Source organism: Aegilops tauschii, chromosome 4 (genome assembly GCF_002575655.3).
Source record: "Aegilops tauschii subsp. strangulata cultivar AL8/78 chromosome 4, Aet v6.0, whole genome shotgun sequence".
Classification (NCBI taxonomy): Eukaryota; Viridiplantae; Streptophyta; class Magnoliopsida; order Poales; family Poaceae; genus Aegilops; species Aegilops tauschii.
The window spans coordinates 6,097,754-6,112,995 of NC_053038.3; the positions used below are offsets into that span (position 1 = coordinate 6,097,754).

The following is a 15,242-nucleotide window of genomic DNA, read 5'->3' on the forward strand; positions in this document are numbered from 1 at the left end:
GAAACATCGGATCGGCCTGTGTCGGGGTTGGCGTTTTATCAAACAGGTTGCGGGCATCGGGTAACTTGGTCGGGGTTACCACCCGCGAGTGCTTCCTTTACGCCATAGGTGTGACACTGAGATCAATGCGGGACACCATGGGGAAGACCGACACGTAGTTACTCATTTCCGTCGAGTCGTCCCGAGGCGACGTGGAGAGGTGGGACGCGGTCAGGTTGTGTCCGGGAAGGTACCGGTACGTCGGCGGAGTTGTTGACATGCGCGAGGACTTTAGAAGTGGTGGGCAGGCCGCCGACGAGCTCGTGCTGGCCGCCACAGACGAGCGGGCCAGGGGTGTTTGCATGGGTGCAAACTCACCCTAAATTTGGACTGTAAATGGGTCGCGGCAGACATAAAACGAACACCCGTCCGTTTACGTCGGCGCGGATCCAAACGAACGTGAAGGAACGAGCCGCGTCCTGCGTTGCAGTTAGGCTAGTCATAGTGGGGAGTAACTTAGACTAATAACATACATATGTTACTCGTCTATATTAGTACCTCCATAGTGGGAAGTGTGGTAGGTGTAGTAACATACATAGCTACATTTATTGCTTTGTAGACTCATTTTGTATTTGAAAGCGTTATGTGATGATAACATATTATGTTACTCTATTTGCCTTCTCCTCTTTAATTACACGACACATCATTTTTTTTTACTTATGTGGCATGTATGTTACCACTTATGTTACTCCCACTATGACTAGCCTTAGCCTTAACGCGCCAAAGCGGGCCGTCATTGTTTCTAATCAGTGGTGGAGTAGTGGTGCTATGAAGCTTTGACAATCGGCGTCTGGCTCGTGTACGCTTGCACAGTGCGGTGCGTGTTTGAGAAGATCGTGTGGATCGCCCGGGGCCGGAGCGGCGGAGCCACGGAGGAAGGAGACAAAGACGAGGGAGAGGCCGTCGTACGTGTGGCCGCGCCGCGCCCCACTGTCGAGCACAGCGCCGCGGCGGTTTTGACCAACCGCTCCCGCTCAGCTTCACGCACCCCCGACCGACAGACACGGCGGCGTGTGGGGCTCCGGCCGGCGTCTGCCGCAGGTACGATTCGCCCGTCCATTGCTTTTCTTCTCTCACCGGAGTGCCATGCCCTGCGATGGTAATTGTTAAAAGCTCGTGATGGCAAGACCGACATCGATGGATGGATGGCTTCCTTCCTTTACCATCAAGCAAGCAAGCAAGCAAGCAAGGCGGATGCAGCATGTGTACTACTCCTATATGTGTGTGTGTGTGTGTGCAGGGGAGGGTAAAGGAGTGGGAGAGGGGCCAAGGTTGGATTGGTCATTAGTGGTGTCTCCCAGAGGGCGGAGAAATCAAGTGGCCATGACCCTGCGAACGAATGGGTCGGTACAGACAAAAAGACCTCTGTTTCTGTCGACGCATCTTGTCCGTCCGTCCGTCCGTCAGTGATCAGTCCATCACCCATTGACCAACCAAACCAACCAGGCGATAGATACAGAATTACAGAGAGTAGGTCCATGAATCAGCCGACAAAACCACGCTATCGGCATCACAGTGCACGGGCTGTTCCCACGACACGACACGACAGGGGCAGCAGAGCAGAGGTGTAACTACTGACTGACTGACCCTGTCCATCCGGTGTTACTGTTGATAAGTAACCCATCCGGTGGTCACTCGACCATGATCGTAGCATAATTCATCCGGCCGCCAAGACAAACAGGCAGACACGACCGTAGGATAATTCTTGCCGGACCCGCAGTTGAGTGTGACAGTGCCTCTGCACTGAAACAATGGGGCGATGGGTCGGGTCAAAGGTGATGAATCAATTAACGGACGGAGCAGACAAGAGGAGAGGAACAGAATCACGAGAGGGGCCGGCCGATGCATCATGCTGGTGCTACGTACTGGTACAGCCGCGGCACCATCCCTGTCTCGCCAACTTTTGCTTCCTCACCCCCGCAAAAAAAAAAAAAAAAAAAAAACTTTTCCTTGCTCACAGTCGGCCTCTGTGCTCTGCAGTGCCGCGCCTCCTCGATCTTGTCAAAAAGGCTTCCCCTTCCCTTCCACGACGCGACGCAAGCCCGGCCTGCCCCCGTACCCTATAACCAAGGCGGCATTGCATTTGCATTCCACCTACCTACAACGAATTTCGCGGAGGAAGAAGCGGCAAGGCAAGGCATGAAGGAGGCGGCGGCGGGGGTGTCCCCGTGCGCGGCGTGCAAGCTGCTGCGGCGGCGGTGCTCGCCGGGGTGCGTGTTCGCGCCATACTTCCCGTCGGGGGAGCCGCACAGGTTCGCCAGCGTGCACAAGGTCTTCGGCGCCAGCAACATCAGCAAGCTCCTCCAGGTCAGCACCGCACCTTACCATGCTCGCTTGCTTGCCGCCCCCGCCCATGGATGCCAATGCTCCGCTCCATACCTGTGCGCCTCTCATCTCAAGATGATGGCTTCTGTTCGCCATGCCCGTCTTCTCCGCAGCATGTGCCGTGCTGTGTGATCACAAACAAGAAGATCACGCAGCTTCCTCTCTTTTTACTTAGAAAAATATAGACCATCACCATCACCATGTGCTGTCTGTCTAACTCTAATCTAATCACAACAAAGAGGTCTGGAAGGTGGCATACGCCTCACACCAATATTTGACAAAAGTTTGCTCCTACGCCTGCTTCCTTAGCTGCTGCAGTCCATGTGTCTAGAGTTTTCACATTTGCACTTTCTTTGCTATGCTATGCTTGACGGCAGCATCCATCCATATGTATCAACATTCATCAAGCATGGGCAGCAAAACTTACTATCACTTTCACTGCTCACTGGGGTCATCCCTGTGACTGTGAACCTGTCCCTGAAGCAACGCTACATGTGCAGTGTAGTCAATTTCAAACTTTTTTTCGATAAAGGTGGTCAAATTAAACTAGATCGATTGCCCAAAGACATGCCTAGTTACTACTATAAGATTTTCCATCACTAATGCTCCCATAGACATGCTTACTACTCGCGCTACAGCTAATAGGATCTTACTAAATCTACAAAGTGTTGGCTATGTCTCCAAACGAAAGCTTCTCCCTCCCATGTGATAATCCGTCCCAACAGTCAGTAAATCAGTGGCGTACGGCCTAGCTCTCTCTGCAGCAGCCAGTCATCTTCACACAACCACTGCACATGCCTCCCACCTCAACAGAAAATTCAGAAACTTTCGGCCGCACCAAACATGTTGCAACCATCATCTTTCTCAACTTATTAGAGTCATAGTATCGTTCATGTGTGCTAACTATTACTAGGTAGGAAACCGCTTCTTTTTTTTTTCATTCTTCTTCCGTCTGAAACTAAGCATGATGTATGTGTGTGTGCAACCTGCAGGAGATTCCGGCGGAGCACCGGGGCGACGCGGTGAGCAGCCTGGTGTACGAGGCGAACGCGCGCGTGCGCGACCCCATCTACGGCTGCGTCGGCGCCATCACGTCGCTGCAGCGGCAGGTGGAGTCGCTGCAGGCCCAGCTCGCGCTGGCGCAGGCCGAGATGGTCAGGCTCAGGATGGCCAACGCCTACGGCGGCGCGTCACGCCGCAACGGCGGCGGTGGAAGCAGCGCCAGCGGCTCGCCGTCCTCCATGTCGTCGCCGACCAAGGCCACGCCGGACCATCACCACATGGCGGTCGACCAGCCCGGCGTGATGGAGCTGGAGCTCGAGTGCTCCAGGTTCTGGTCCTTCTGAAGGCTGGACGACAAGCTATTATATTACTTAGGCTGATTTAGTCAGTGCGTGATCAGGTGATGGCTTGGTATATATAGAAGTACCACTAGTATTTAAAAGTAGCATAATATGGTGACACCGGGAGGAAGGCGAAGGCAGAGGAGAGGCCCTTCCTTCTTCTCTCCTATACTTAATCCAGCATTTCCAGGGATTTTTGGCTGTGCTCCTGTTGAGAAGGTAGAAGAAACACTCATTCCTACATGCTACAGATATCTTGTGTGTGCTTTCCTTTGTGATGCTACCCATTGCAAGAACCATGTTGCAATTTGAATTCTACTTAGTTCGACTCCGCTGCTGCGGCAATGCAGACTGCCATGTTTATGTCAGTCTTGTGTCAATTGTTGCTTATCAGATGATGAGCATTGTAGCTGAAATTAATCATCTTGGCATGAAATGTTTACAGGTTTTCTGCAATTTTACAATGCTGTCTATCTAGTTCATGCAGAGCAGAGCAAGAGAAATATGTCTATCAAGGGACCAAGTAGACAACAGATAACAACTGCAGCTTTATCACAAGGCTTCAAATAGCTTCAGGTTCTCTTGTGTGCTACAATTATACAATGCTGGTTCAAGTGAATGGACGATCTGGGAAAACAAAGTTGAGAACCGGATTTTGCCAGATTACAACTTGTAAACCCCTTCCTGCTCAGGCAGATCCAATCATCTCATGATAGAATGACCCAAAATTGCAATTGAGCATCGCATACCAATCTAGATGACATTAAGCTATCCAGCGCGATAACTTCCTACTGTCTGCAACTCCAACAAATTAAGATATTTGTTACCACAAAACCCTCTCAGCGCAAAGATCGTGGATCATGGAAGTGCTTAATTAGGTAGGAAGCCTTACCAGAAGCACAGCGCTTGTGAATCCTATGCCCTACGGCAAGCTGCGGTTTAGTAAGCCTTGGAAAGAGAGGTACAGATCTTTGCTATCTGGGCCAAATATCTCTTCAGCCTTCTTGAGGGTTTCCTGGTTCAGATGTAAATATGGCAAGTCATTTATAGAGGTTCATGGCACAACATAAACTCATTTCATTAACCAGCATCAAGATGCAGACGACCAACCTCTCGTGACTGCTTATGAGCGTTGAGCTCTTTGATGTTCGCTAAGAACGCTCCAAACTGTTCATATGATAGACGGCTCCTGGAATAACAATGGCGTGCTTTAGCGATTTTGATACACCCATCTTAGCTGCTGTTGCAGATGTAGAGAGTAGGAGATCAACTGACCTGGCCTGGCGGAAAAATTCTTTTCCATCGATACGAGGAGTGCGACCTGAAAAACCAAGCATCAACCATATTAATGATATCATGTTGTACACAATCATTTAAGGCACAACATAATCTTCAAAGTTCAGAATAAATGAAACCTGGATTGGGACGTCCCCTTGGAGGTGAGTTAGCTGCAGACGACTGCTTGCTTGAATACCATGGTGTCATTGACATGTGTCCTTCAATACGAATTCTTGAAGGCGAGGTAGCTCCAGATATCAACTTTGGTGTTGCTGTGGTGGACATTCCTCTTGGAGAAGCAGAGGTGGACATTATATTTGGTGTGGCTTCTGGCGTAAGGCGTTGGTTCATGTGTGGGGAGAGGGCATACTTTTGGACTGGAGGCCTTGCCACTGTACCAAACAGATTTGCCAAAATGCAGAGGATTAAATCATAGATAGCTTGAGAACATCGAAATAGACAATCAATAGGATGTTAAGAAGACCTTCTCTTGTCGTGCTTCCAAGATCCCCAGACCCATTCAACAAATTTGCTGCGGCGTGGCTGATAGATCCATCTTCAATATTCAAAAGATAATAGCAGTCAGTGATTCATGTCAGGTATTTCCAATTATGATACATAGAACACATAAGGTTTTTCAGGATAAACCTCCACAGGACGATGTTTTGGATGATACTGACTGATCACATGTTGTAATGTCAACCGTTTCTTGTGGCTGCTTGGAAAGATTCAGCAGAGAATTAAAGGAAAAGTGTCAAACATTGCTGCAGACTAGCAAGAAATAACATATACGGAAAGAGATTGGATAATAGCATGATTATTTACACACCGATGTACTATCATCGCGGAGTGACTGCATCAGATGCCTCTTGAACGACTCCAACTGATAATAGAGCAAAAAGTTCAGAATGTTGTCAAATAAATAAAAGAAGTTAAAGGAGAAAAGAAACAATAGAACCAGAAAGCAATCATCTGACTTGGTCCTTTAACAAAGAGTGCCTTGCCTTTCATTTGTTACAGAAATCTACAAAAACGCACACATTTATTCAATCCATGCATGCATGCATTTTTGCCACAATGCTCTAATCTTCTTAATTCTGGCAGGCCACGATGCAAATGAACATAGTTGCTAATTTGGTGAAATGTATTTTAATTTCACCAGAATAAAAATTCAGCTGACCGCAGGCTGTCCTTGATTTGCTATCATTGTTTGCACATGGCATTAACTATGTGAAGAATTCCCTTTTTCTGTCAAACCTCACTCTCATCTGTTGCCTGCCAAAGTTAGAAGTCACTCTTCCCTCGTACCACTAAACTTAGTCTACTACTACTACTAAATAGTCCAAATTCGTAAACACTGTAGGAGTTTGCAGACAGACGCACCCAGTGAGCTGCTACATTATTACCAAGTCATCAACTGAACCAATCAAAAATTACTCCATAACAAGCTTCCTAAATGGGGTCTTGTAGAACCAGCCAAAGCCAGGGTTGCGCATGAGTACATAGACAACATCTTCTGATGCGAGGGGGTAAACCTTGTGCAGGTCGCGCGCCTGCTTCTTGGAGGTCTGCGCCAGCGAGTCCCGCTCCTTGCTCAGCTGAATCTGCAATCTCAAAAGCAAGCAGCAAAAGCCTCGTCAGCCGACGGAAGCGGAACCAAACGAGAGCGGAAGGAAAACAGGAATCGAAAACCCACTGACATTGTCCTCGAGCGCGGCGCGGAGCCTGGCGTTGGTCTCCTGGAGCGCGCGGTCGAGCAGCGCGACGCGGTCCCGCAGCTCGGCGTTCTCCCGGTCCCGCTTGGCGGCGCCCTCCCTGAGCCGCGCGGCCTCCCGCTCGAGGCCCGTCACCCGGCCGGCGACGGCCAGCGCGGTGATGCGGCGCGCCAGATCCAGCTGCTCGTAGGGGTCCCGCGGCAGCACCGCCAGGACGCCGTCCGGCAGCGCGAACTCCGAGACCCCCAGCCCCGCCGCGCCCTCCGCCGGTGGCATCGCCCGCCGCGGCCAGACGAGATCTCGGCCGCTTCGGAGGGGATGGGAGGGAGCTGGCTGAAAGGGACCACTGCCTGCCGCCTCGCCGCTGCGCGTGGAAAAGTTTCGATTTTGAAATGAGATTGGGGGGCTCGGCGGCGGAAGCGAGGTTTCGAATTGTTTTGGGGTGGGCACGGGGCGGGGGAGGGACCTTGCCTCGGTCCTGTGTTTGTTTGTGTTTGGGTGGACGGACGCCCAGCCCAGACATAGCAACGGAGTATGTTTTTGTTTGGGAGTACTCTTTGATAAGAAAAATATAAGAGTATTTAGATCACTTATAAAATACCTCTGGAGTTTCGTCATATGAAACTCCGGCATGAAATGAACTCTCTTTCGGCGGAATCTCATTTCATACCGGAGTATGAAACTTCGATATGAAACACGGCAGAAAGCATTTCTCTCGGGCTCCGGGAGAAAGTTTTCTCGTTTGGAGCTCGAGGAAATGGCCTCCATGCTGCCCTTGGATTCGTGCCGTATGTGTTGAAACTGAGATTTGCACACGGCCTTGCAAAACCCTTTCTTGTGGGCGTGGTTTTCGCAGATTAACCAGACAGCTCTCTTCTGCCTTCTTTTTAAGAACCGGCGCTCTAAGAGACACGACTTGAGAAAAGAAAAGAAATGAAAAATCCTTCCTCTGCGCCGGTTTAAACTCCATCTATTTTGAGCAAGCATTTACCTTCGAAATGCTCCTGATTACAGATATGCCCAGATAAAATGGCCTACTCAACGGTATGCCTTTTCCACAGACCATTTATTCCATCACTGGATTGTTATATAGCGAATGGGTTATGCAACTGGCCTGTGATGCGCCACTTTCGAATCCCCGATGAACCATAGCAGCACAAGACCTTTCCTTGGCCCAAAACCAGGTGAACAAAACACTTGTCTAGGGACGGACAACATGTGCAACAAGTCATTCCATTCGTCTACAGCATTCGGCACTACTAGTACCACATGTTACACCTCTTTATCACCCACTGGAGTACAAAAAGAATCGCACAACACTCACTATCAAGAGCGTTTTTGTACAAGGCTCAGACGGCACCAGGAATTTACACATACTGCTAGACACAATTCAGCATGCAGCCTTACCCGACAACCAAAAAGAGAGAGACATGTATGGGAGACAACATGGCAGCATTTCCAGCCGACGCCGGTCCGCAAGCTGCTATGCATGCATGCATATTCGTCATTATCCTTTGATGAGCGGGTTAGTACCATCAGCTTAACAACACAGGACCATCCATTGGTCCAGTCACCCGCCGCGGCTCGGCATTTCATCATCGTTTTATATGGCCCGCCTTCGTTTTCATCTCCATGGTTTCTATGTCACCTGCTCGTTCTCGTTTCGGGGCGGCTCGGCGTAGTCCTGACCGTGGTGGTGGTCGCGGACGTCCCTGAACATGGAGAAGAAAGAAACTATGCCGTCAGAAGCGCCGCCTCCTAACAACCACAGCAAGAGGGAGCCGAACGGGTTCAACGAGCCCGAGGCTGCGGGGGCGTTGCCGGCTTGCTCGAGATTTTGATCTTCGTACTGGAGAGGGTCGGTGGCTGCCGCCTCAGCGTTTTCATTCAGTTGCTGGCCCCCCTCTTGTTGGTTCCTCGTCGGCTCGGCCTGGGCCAGTAGGGGATCCGCTTCACGAGCTGCGCCAACGTCGTCGTTCATCGTGCCGGGGTCCCTCACGTTTACCCTCGCGATATGTAATGTTGAAGTGTAGATGGTGGAGGATGTGATCTGAACACCAGTCTGTTGGTGGATATGAGCTCGGCTCCTGATGAATCTCTGGAGGGCTGGCACCTGAAACACAGCAAGCCAATCTCAGGTAAATATCATGGGTGACAAGGAGACGTCGGGGCTTTTGAACCCATTAGCCATTATACTACAATCTTCCCACCATCCTATGTGCACCCTATCTAGCTCGGTAGCTATATGAGATCAAAGCAATCTTTGCGATTTATAATGCATGAAAAGTGTGACAAGAGATGCATCTTAAGCAGTTTTCAGAATCTACAAATGGAACACTTCATCGTGCCCAAGGGAACAAAGTGTCAACTGGTATTTACATGCTCAGATATGAAACAAGACAGTGGCAAGCCCTGAACAAAGAAGAGCGAAGAAAGTACAAAGCTACAGAGACAGTCGGATCAACTCACCTCAAAACGATTCCAAAAGTACAGGATTAGATGCTGCATGAATGCTGCCGTGGCAGAGAAAGCCAGGTACGAGAAGCCTGATAAAGAAAACACAAATATGCAAGTCATTTAGCTATAGGATACCTAAATTAGTTTTTCAATAGTATGTTCCAGAAAAAAACATATCCAACTACATACCGTAGGTGTATGAGAAGAAGTAGATGTGGAAAACCAGGAAATACAACAAGAAGAAGCGCGGAAAGAACTGCATTGATATAGATGTGCGCACACTGCAAAAGAAGAAGAATTAAAGTAGTTCAGTCTAAAGTAACTTTGTATGCATGACATTACTGCCTGCAAGTGGATCCCCACACTCCCTGTAAAGCTTTCTGTATCTCTAAGTAAATCTAACTGCTCTTGCAGTAGTTCAGTGAACAATCCTAGTTATTACTTGAACAATTTTACATGTGCATACTGTAGTAAGATCCCAATTCTGTAAAAGTAATCATAAAGCATATTCCAGCACTATGGTCACCTGATCATCGTGAACAGCTCACATAACCACACAAGAGTCAGAACAAGAAATGCGAGCAACTGGTCATCGTAGAACTCAAACAGAAAAAAGAGGATCCCAATCATGATCTACAGAGACAAGAGTACAAGAATTTGTGTTAAGTATACAGTTATACATTTTCAACAAGAATTTAAGTTAGTTAAATACATTGAAGTGTTTTGCCATACCGGAACAAAAACCAGTGATTCAATGACATGCACAAATATCAGTTGAAATGTGGGCAGCTGGTGGCGTGCATGGTGTTGAAGCTGCACTGAAAATTTCAGGGAAACATGCATTATTTATTATCCATTCATGAAAGTAGTTTCTGCAACCTACAGCAAGAAACACAAACCTGTGAACCTAAGCATGCGGGACTGTGTTTCCCTCAGGGTAAATGAAACAGACATGGTGGTTGTGAAGAATACAAAGAGTGACATTAGAAGGACACCACATTTCGTCACAAAGTAATCTGCAAACAGCAAATGTACAAGACATCAGAATTCAATAGACATAAATGAGGAAGGAATCTTGTGAGACATGTAAAGCAATAAAAGGGCTGTTGCAAAAATTGAAAATATTGTGGTTCCACATTTTCTACTCACATTATGTTGCAAGATTAGCAGTACAAATCTCATCAGGTACAAAAACATTCATGCCAATAATACACCGTGTAAAGACAGACACAACGTGTAGTCAGGTCAATTTTGAGAGAACAGGTTAAGGAAACAATATACAGACCTCCGAATCTTGTAGGGCCTGTTGGCGGTTCATGCCCATAACTAAGATCATAAAGCTCCTTTGTCTGAAAGTTATATAGATAACCTGCATATTATGCCAAGGGGGAAACCCATCTATCAAAATGGGTCGTCTTAAAGAACAAATAAAGATAAGACTCCTAACATGTGACATTTGACATGCTTCCAAGCAAGTCCTGTGCGTTTATCAAGGACTAAGTTAGCAAACATTACATAGAGGAACTATGACAGTTTTAAGACCAGCATAAGCACAGCCATATCAGAAGTGTACCCTGGCCAGGAGAATTCACTAAGCTGTTTGTAAGTATAGTATCATAACCAACAATGCTGTTTATCAAAAGCTGCTGCCACCTGAAAAGAAAAGGGGGAAAAGGAGATGTAAATATCCGCTTGCAGTTCACTTCATCTTAAATAAATGTGTTATCCAAAATTTGTCTCCTACCAAAAAAATTGTCATGATCAACGATATTATTGTCATACATGCAAATTGTGTATTATGCATAAAAATACTAACCCCGCATACGGGGGGTAAAATACTTAATAATTACCTGTTCCCAAAGCAAGGATTTCGAGCAGAAATTGTGATGTTTATAGTTCGGACACCATGACTATTTTTGGCTACTTCAGAAAGCAAGAAATATCCCTGCAGAAAACAAAGTAAGACATAAGAAAGGTCTTACAGTGAATAATAGCAGAACTACAAAGCCAGCACATGTATACAATCATTGATATTTTTTTTCTGGAAGTACAATCAATCAAACATTGAAGTTAATGGTAATGGGCCTCCAACCCATGAATGCCTTCATGGAGTCATACTAAGAAGAGAAAAATGCACTGGAGCTCTCTAAACTGTTGTGATCCTCTCACTTTCCTTCCCGAATACTTAGTTTACATTCTGCGCACCTAAGCTTGCTTTGTTTTGCTCCATAACTGCCATCTGCAGTTAACTAACAGATCTCATTGGCATGGCTTCCAATGAGCCTAGTTTGTGGCATCACATGGTATGATGTGGCTACACACAGGGGTCTATGCAGACAAGTCATGACACTAAATTTACAACTGTATTAATTTAAGATTTCTAATTGACTACATCTGAGCCATACTCCCAAGTATAACTACGTCAAGCAAGCGACCAGTCAGCACAGCGACACGAAACTCTACCTCGCCGCACAGCATGGGGGCCTCAACACCGTGCACCAGATCATCGCCGAAATGAACATGCAGATGAACAGCACCGGGCAGGAGTTCGACAGCGAGGTCGCGGAGAGCCGTGTCAGTGTGGCACCATGATCAACTAGCCCAATGAAGTGGAGGAGACAATGCGACTCATCACCGCCAGGAGTTTACATGTGAGCATTCTTTTTGCTATCCCCATGTATTCCACGCAATTACTTCTCTTCCTAAACTACAGTAGTGTCTTATCCACAACAGGACCATCTTTGCCACTGTGATGCCTGTCTCAAGAAAGAAGGCATATCCCTCCTGTCGTTCCATGCCAGCACCCAGATCACATAGACCGTTAGCAAATCATATTGGTGTGTGTGAGTTAGTTTTAGGAAAGACATTTTGAACCTATCAAAACGAACGCAAATGTATGAAGCACAGAATATCAATTGAAAGTTTTGAGAGGTAGGTGGAGAACCACACAACTTTAAAGAGATGCGATGCCTTTTTCTCTATTAAGAACGAACTACAAACCCAGTCGTTCTCAGTAAAAATTGCAGCTAGGAAGTTCAATAAGTCGTGAGGCACCATAGTGCACTGATAAAATGACTAATAAGCCAAGAACCTTACCTTCTCCACACCATATAAATAGGTAGGCTCAAACGATTTGCTTCTTTTCTCAAACCACTTCACTGTAACAAACAACATAACCTAGTGAGAAGTCCGAGGAAATAAATACTCGAAGTTTAGCAACCAGCAGAGAGTTATAAAAATTTCTACAGGCACCATTGTAGGAGGAAGAACCAGAGAATATGGCCATTTTACAGCAAAGAGAAAACATTACCAATGTTCGAAAGAAGATGATCCATGCTTGGTAATTGAAGATCCTTAATGAGGTGGAGGAAGTCATCCCAGTTCGATCTGACCTGTCATTCATATATGGGAAGAAAAGATCAACCCCTAGTTAGAATATATGCATGACTAATAAACGAGACACAGATATCAGCACAGCACCAGTCATGAAAGAGCAACTCCAAAACAGAAAATCATGATGTCGCTTTATGGGATTCAGCATGGAGAATTATCTTAATAAGTATCCCTTTTATTAATCAAATGATATTGCTAGCTTGCATGTCCAGACGTGCTCCTCATACAACAAACTGAATCACCTAACAGTTTTTTTTAATAGCACCTAACAGTTCTGTTACTTGCAAACATGATCCTTCAAGGACCAGCTGTAGAAGAAATTTTTGGAAAGGAGCTACAAATGCAAAGAGTTTATGACACTGATCAAACTTCTTACCATTAGTTGGAGGGCATTATCTGAAACCTGCTTTATGTTCCTCCAAAATAAGGCAGCACGAGAGTACCACTTTCTGGATAAGTATGTAGCCGCTGCTTTGATTGATTCTTTAGCAGATAAAGGATGATGTACAGAACCCTCTCCGGTTGTCTTCAATTCCGGTACCCCTGGAATGATTGCAGTAACAATTGCGTCAGCTGCATTCTCTGACTGTGGTTCAAATTCTTTGTGTCCATTCCAAGTTCGAAACATAATCTTACTCCTTCTAGCTCCAGGACCAACCCAAGTTGACAAAAACTTAGATGCCAAAACATTGAACTTATCACCATTAACCTCTAGAATTTTCTCAGCTGAACGCCCCAGGTTCTGGAGATCCATAATATAAGACGCACCTTTGCTGGCCCATAGTCCACCACTGATTATCTACAACTCAAAAGCAGAGTAGCACTTTACAGACGATACGATAATACCAATTGGAAACATGGACATGTATTGCAAATAGGAACAACAATCACGGGGAACATTATTGTACTGGAAATCCAAGTATGCAAGGAGGAAAAGCATAAATACATACCTTGATTTGGACTAGTTGTGCTTCACCAAATTCAATCCCAGTGAACTCACTTGAGCAGCCCGGCTTCGCATGGAAAAGACAACTCAAAGATTAGAGGCTACACATACACACTGGACAACTATGGACCAAAAATAAAACAGAAGGAACAAATATGAGCTACTGAGCACCAAATAGAATGGCTTGGTATTCTTGTTGTTTTCTTACTAATCTAGGGTAGGCCATCTGGCCCCTCACACGCGTCAAGCCGCAGGCACTGCAGCAATTAACGTTCACGCTCCAGTGCATGCAGTAGCATGGCCAATCGGGCCGTGATGAGCTCTCCACATGCGGGCGGGCAACGTACTGGCTGATTGATTTCACATTTGAGTTGCAGCTCTATATAGTGGCCGATTGATTTCGTATTAGAGTTGCAGCTGGTTGGGCTATATAGTGGCCGGCTGACTTTGCATTTGAGTTGCAGCCCGTTGGGTCATTTACTGGCCGATTGATTTCGATGCAACGGCTCGAACAATTAATGTGGATGGCAGGCCAAGCGTCGCAAGCGCTTCTGCGTGCTGGCAGGCCAAGCATCGCAAGCGCTGGTCGAACTAGGAAAACGCCTTCTAAATTGGAACAAAACAGAAAATTAAGCGCCTTCTTATTAGGAACAGAGGGAGTAGGCAACAGTACTTAGAACTTTCTCATTTAGGTGCAGACTGTATCATAGTAAAACCTAAGCAGTTGGCATAAAAAATTGAAGAAACATTTGCCATGAAGAATGCAAGCAAAGGACATTATAGATATCAGATATGAAATTAACGCGCTGATGATTTGACGAAAGGCGGAAACAAAAGCACATCCGAGACTTTTCTGCTGGGCTACACTAGGGCAGAATGCATGGTGTTCACTATTCAGGGAAATCAATTGACCAAAACACATCAAAAACAGGACACAAGACGAAGTTCAAGTTATTAAAGCAGCCTAATCAGCAACCAACACTGGAGTAGTCTAGCAACAACCATCCATAGACCCTCTCGTAGGAAACGAAGCTGGTTCACGAGTTCCCTGTCACGAAATCGTCAAAATGCTACGCCGATTTGACCAATTTCGTAATCGAATTGGCTACACAACAGCACTGTTGAGTTGAATTCAACAGAAGCCCTGTCCTAATTAATCGCGTGTGTAAGATACTCCTAGAAAAGAAGGCCAGCTAGGGCACCGAATTAAATTCTTCTTCCTTCGGCGAGACAGAGGGGGGGGCAGGGCGAGGCGGGTGGCTCACCTGCTGCACGAAGTTGGTGTGCATGACGACGAGCAGGCAGAAGAGCGCGACGGCGCCGGCGAGGTAGAGGTACTCGAGCGCGAGGCGGATCCGCGGGGTGAGCAGCTGGGACAGCATCCCGGAGAGCCGCGCGTGCACCCGCAGGAACGTCTGCTCCGGATCCATCCCCCCGCCCCCCGCGCCGGCGCCGAAGAAGCTTCGATTCGGCCGGGGGAAGGCAGATCGGGAAGGGATTCCGGGAGCGAGCTCCTCGCTCTCCTAATCTTCCGGCCCTCGGGGAATTGGTTGGGGATTTGAATTCTGCGGGGCAGTTCGCATGTGATGCCTCGATATTTTTTTGGTTTGTTTCGTGTTGGTTGTGTTTCCTGTGGCGATGATAATCCAGAGAGGGAGGGGCTTTCTTGGGGAACGGGCCAGTGGCATGTGTCAGCGTGTGTAAAAGCGGCGGCACGCACACGGCAACTCGTACCGGTGGCGCCGC

At 47.2% G+C, this 15,242-nt stretch overlaps 3 protein-coding genes across 8 annotated transcripts; 1 reads left to right on the top strand and 2 right to left on the bottom strand.

The window, feature by feature from the left end:
* The first annotated feature begins 2,021 nt into the window (after positions 1 to 2,021).
* LOC109767252 (LOB domain-containing protein 4) lies at positions 2,022 to 4,038 on the top strand. The gene is made up of 2 exons (XM_020326016.4): positions 2,022 to 2,346; positions 3,357 to 4,038. Exons 1-2 carry the CDS (start codon positions 2,179 to 2,181, stop codon positions 3,708 to 3,710), a joined length of 522 nt encoding a protein of 173 aa, XP_020181605.1. The 5' UTR covers positions 2,022 to 2,178; the 3' UTR covers positions 3,711 to 4,038.
* Positions 4,039 to 4,240: 202 nt separating this feature from the next.
* On the bottom strand, positions 4,241 to 7,134 carry LOC109767251 (uncharacterized protein At4g15545). Of its 2 annotated transcripts, none has more exons than XM_040386413.3 (10): positions 6,686 to 7,134; positions 6,521 to 6,589; positions 5,815 to 5,868; positions 5,634 to 5,703; positions 5,470 to 5,541; positions 5,123 to 5,377; positions 4,983 to 5,028; positions 4,818 to 4,896; positions 4,600 to 4,722; positions 4,241 to 4,502 (listed from the first exon to the last, which is right to left on the bottom strand). In XM_040386413.3, the coding sequence occupies exons 1-9, from the start codon at positions 6,974 to 6,976 to the stop codon at positions 4,630 to 4,632; spliced, it is 1,029 nt and encodes a 342-aa protein (XP_040242347.1). In that variant the 5' UTR covers positions 6,977 to 7,134; the 3' UTR covers positions 4,241 to 4,502; positions 4,600 to 4,629. The 2 variants fall into 2 exon arrangements, with proteins under 2 accessions (XP_040242347.1, XP_020181603.1); XM_020326014.4 differs by having other exon boundaries at positions 5,634 to 5,700; positions 6,686 to 7,132.
* Positions 7,135 to 7,919: 785 nt separating this feature from the next.
* LOC109767249 (membralin-like protein At1g60995) lies at positions 7,920 to 15,242 on the bottom strand. Of its 5 annotated transcripts, none has more exons than XM_073496060.1 (16): positions 14,762 to 15,242; positions 13,501 to 13,563; positions 13,319 to 13,349; positions 12,927 to 13,093; positions 12,468 to 12,549; positions 12,254 to 12,315; positions 11,008 to 11,102; positions 10,731 to 10,810; positions 10,443 to 10,526; positions 10,057 to 10,173; positions 9,890 to 9,975; positions 9,684 to 9,790; positions 9,347 to 9,438; positions 9,170 to 9,246; positions 8,551 to 8,813; positions 7,920 to 8,412 (listed from the first exon to the last, which is right to left on the bottom strand). In XM_073496060.1, the coding sequence occupies exons 1-16, from the start codon at positions 14,924 to 14,926 to the stop codon at positions 8,340 to 8,342; spliced, it is 1,644 nt and encodes a 547-aa protein (XP_073352161.1). In that variant the 5' UTR covers positions 14,927 to 15,242; the 3' UTR covers positions 7,920 to 8,339. The 5 variants fall into 5 exon arrangements, with proteins under 5 accessions (XP_073352161.1, XP_020181602.1, XP_020181601.1 ...); XM_020326013.4 differs by having other exon boundaries at positions 13,187 to 13,349; XM_020326012.4 differs by having other exon boundaries at positions 7,920 to 8,813.

Bases quoted from the DNA above. Each gene is read 5' to 3' on its own strand.
- LOC109767251 (XM_040386413.3), bottom strand. From the start codon at position 6,976: ATGCCACCGGCGGAGGGCGCGGCGGGGCTGGGGGTCTCGGAGTTCGCG. The intron at 5,378-5,469 runs GTCTTCTTAACA...TGTTTGGTACAG, and splicing joins TGGAAGCACGACAAGAGAAG to TGGCAAGGCCTCCAGTCCAA. The intron at 4,897-4,982 runs GTCAGTTGATCT...TTGTTATTCCAG, and splicing joins GAATTTTTCCGCCAGGCCAG to GAGCCGTCTATCATATGAAC.
- LOC109767249 (XM_040386414.3), bottom strand. From the start codon at position 14,926: ATGGATCCGGAGCAGACGTTCCTGCGGGTGCACGCGCGGCTCTCCGGG. The intron at 10,527-10,730 runs GTACACTTCTGA...CATAATATGCAG, and splicing joins AGTGAATTCTCCTGGCCAGG to GTTATCTATATAACTTTCAG. The intron at 9,791-9,889 runs GTATGGCAAAAC...TTGTCTCTGTAG, and splicing joins AATCACTGGTTTTTGTTCCG to ATCATGATTGGGATCCTCTT.
- LOC109767252 (XM_020326016.4), top strand. From the start codon at position 2,179: ATGAAGGAGGCGGCGGCGGGGGTGTCCCCGTGCGCGGCGTGCAAGCTG. The intron at 2,347-3,356 runs GTCAGCACCGCA...TGCAACCTGCAG, and splicing joins ACATCAGCAAGCTCCTCCAG to GAGATTCCGGCGGAGCACCG.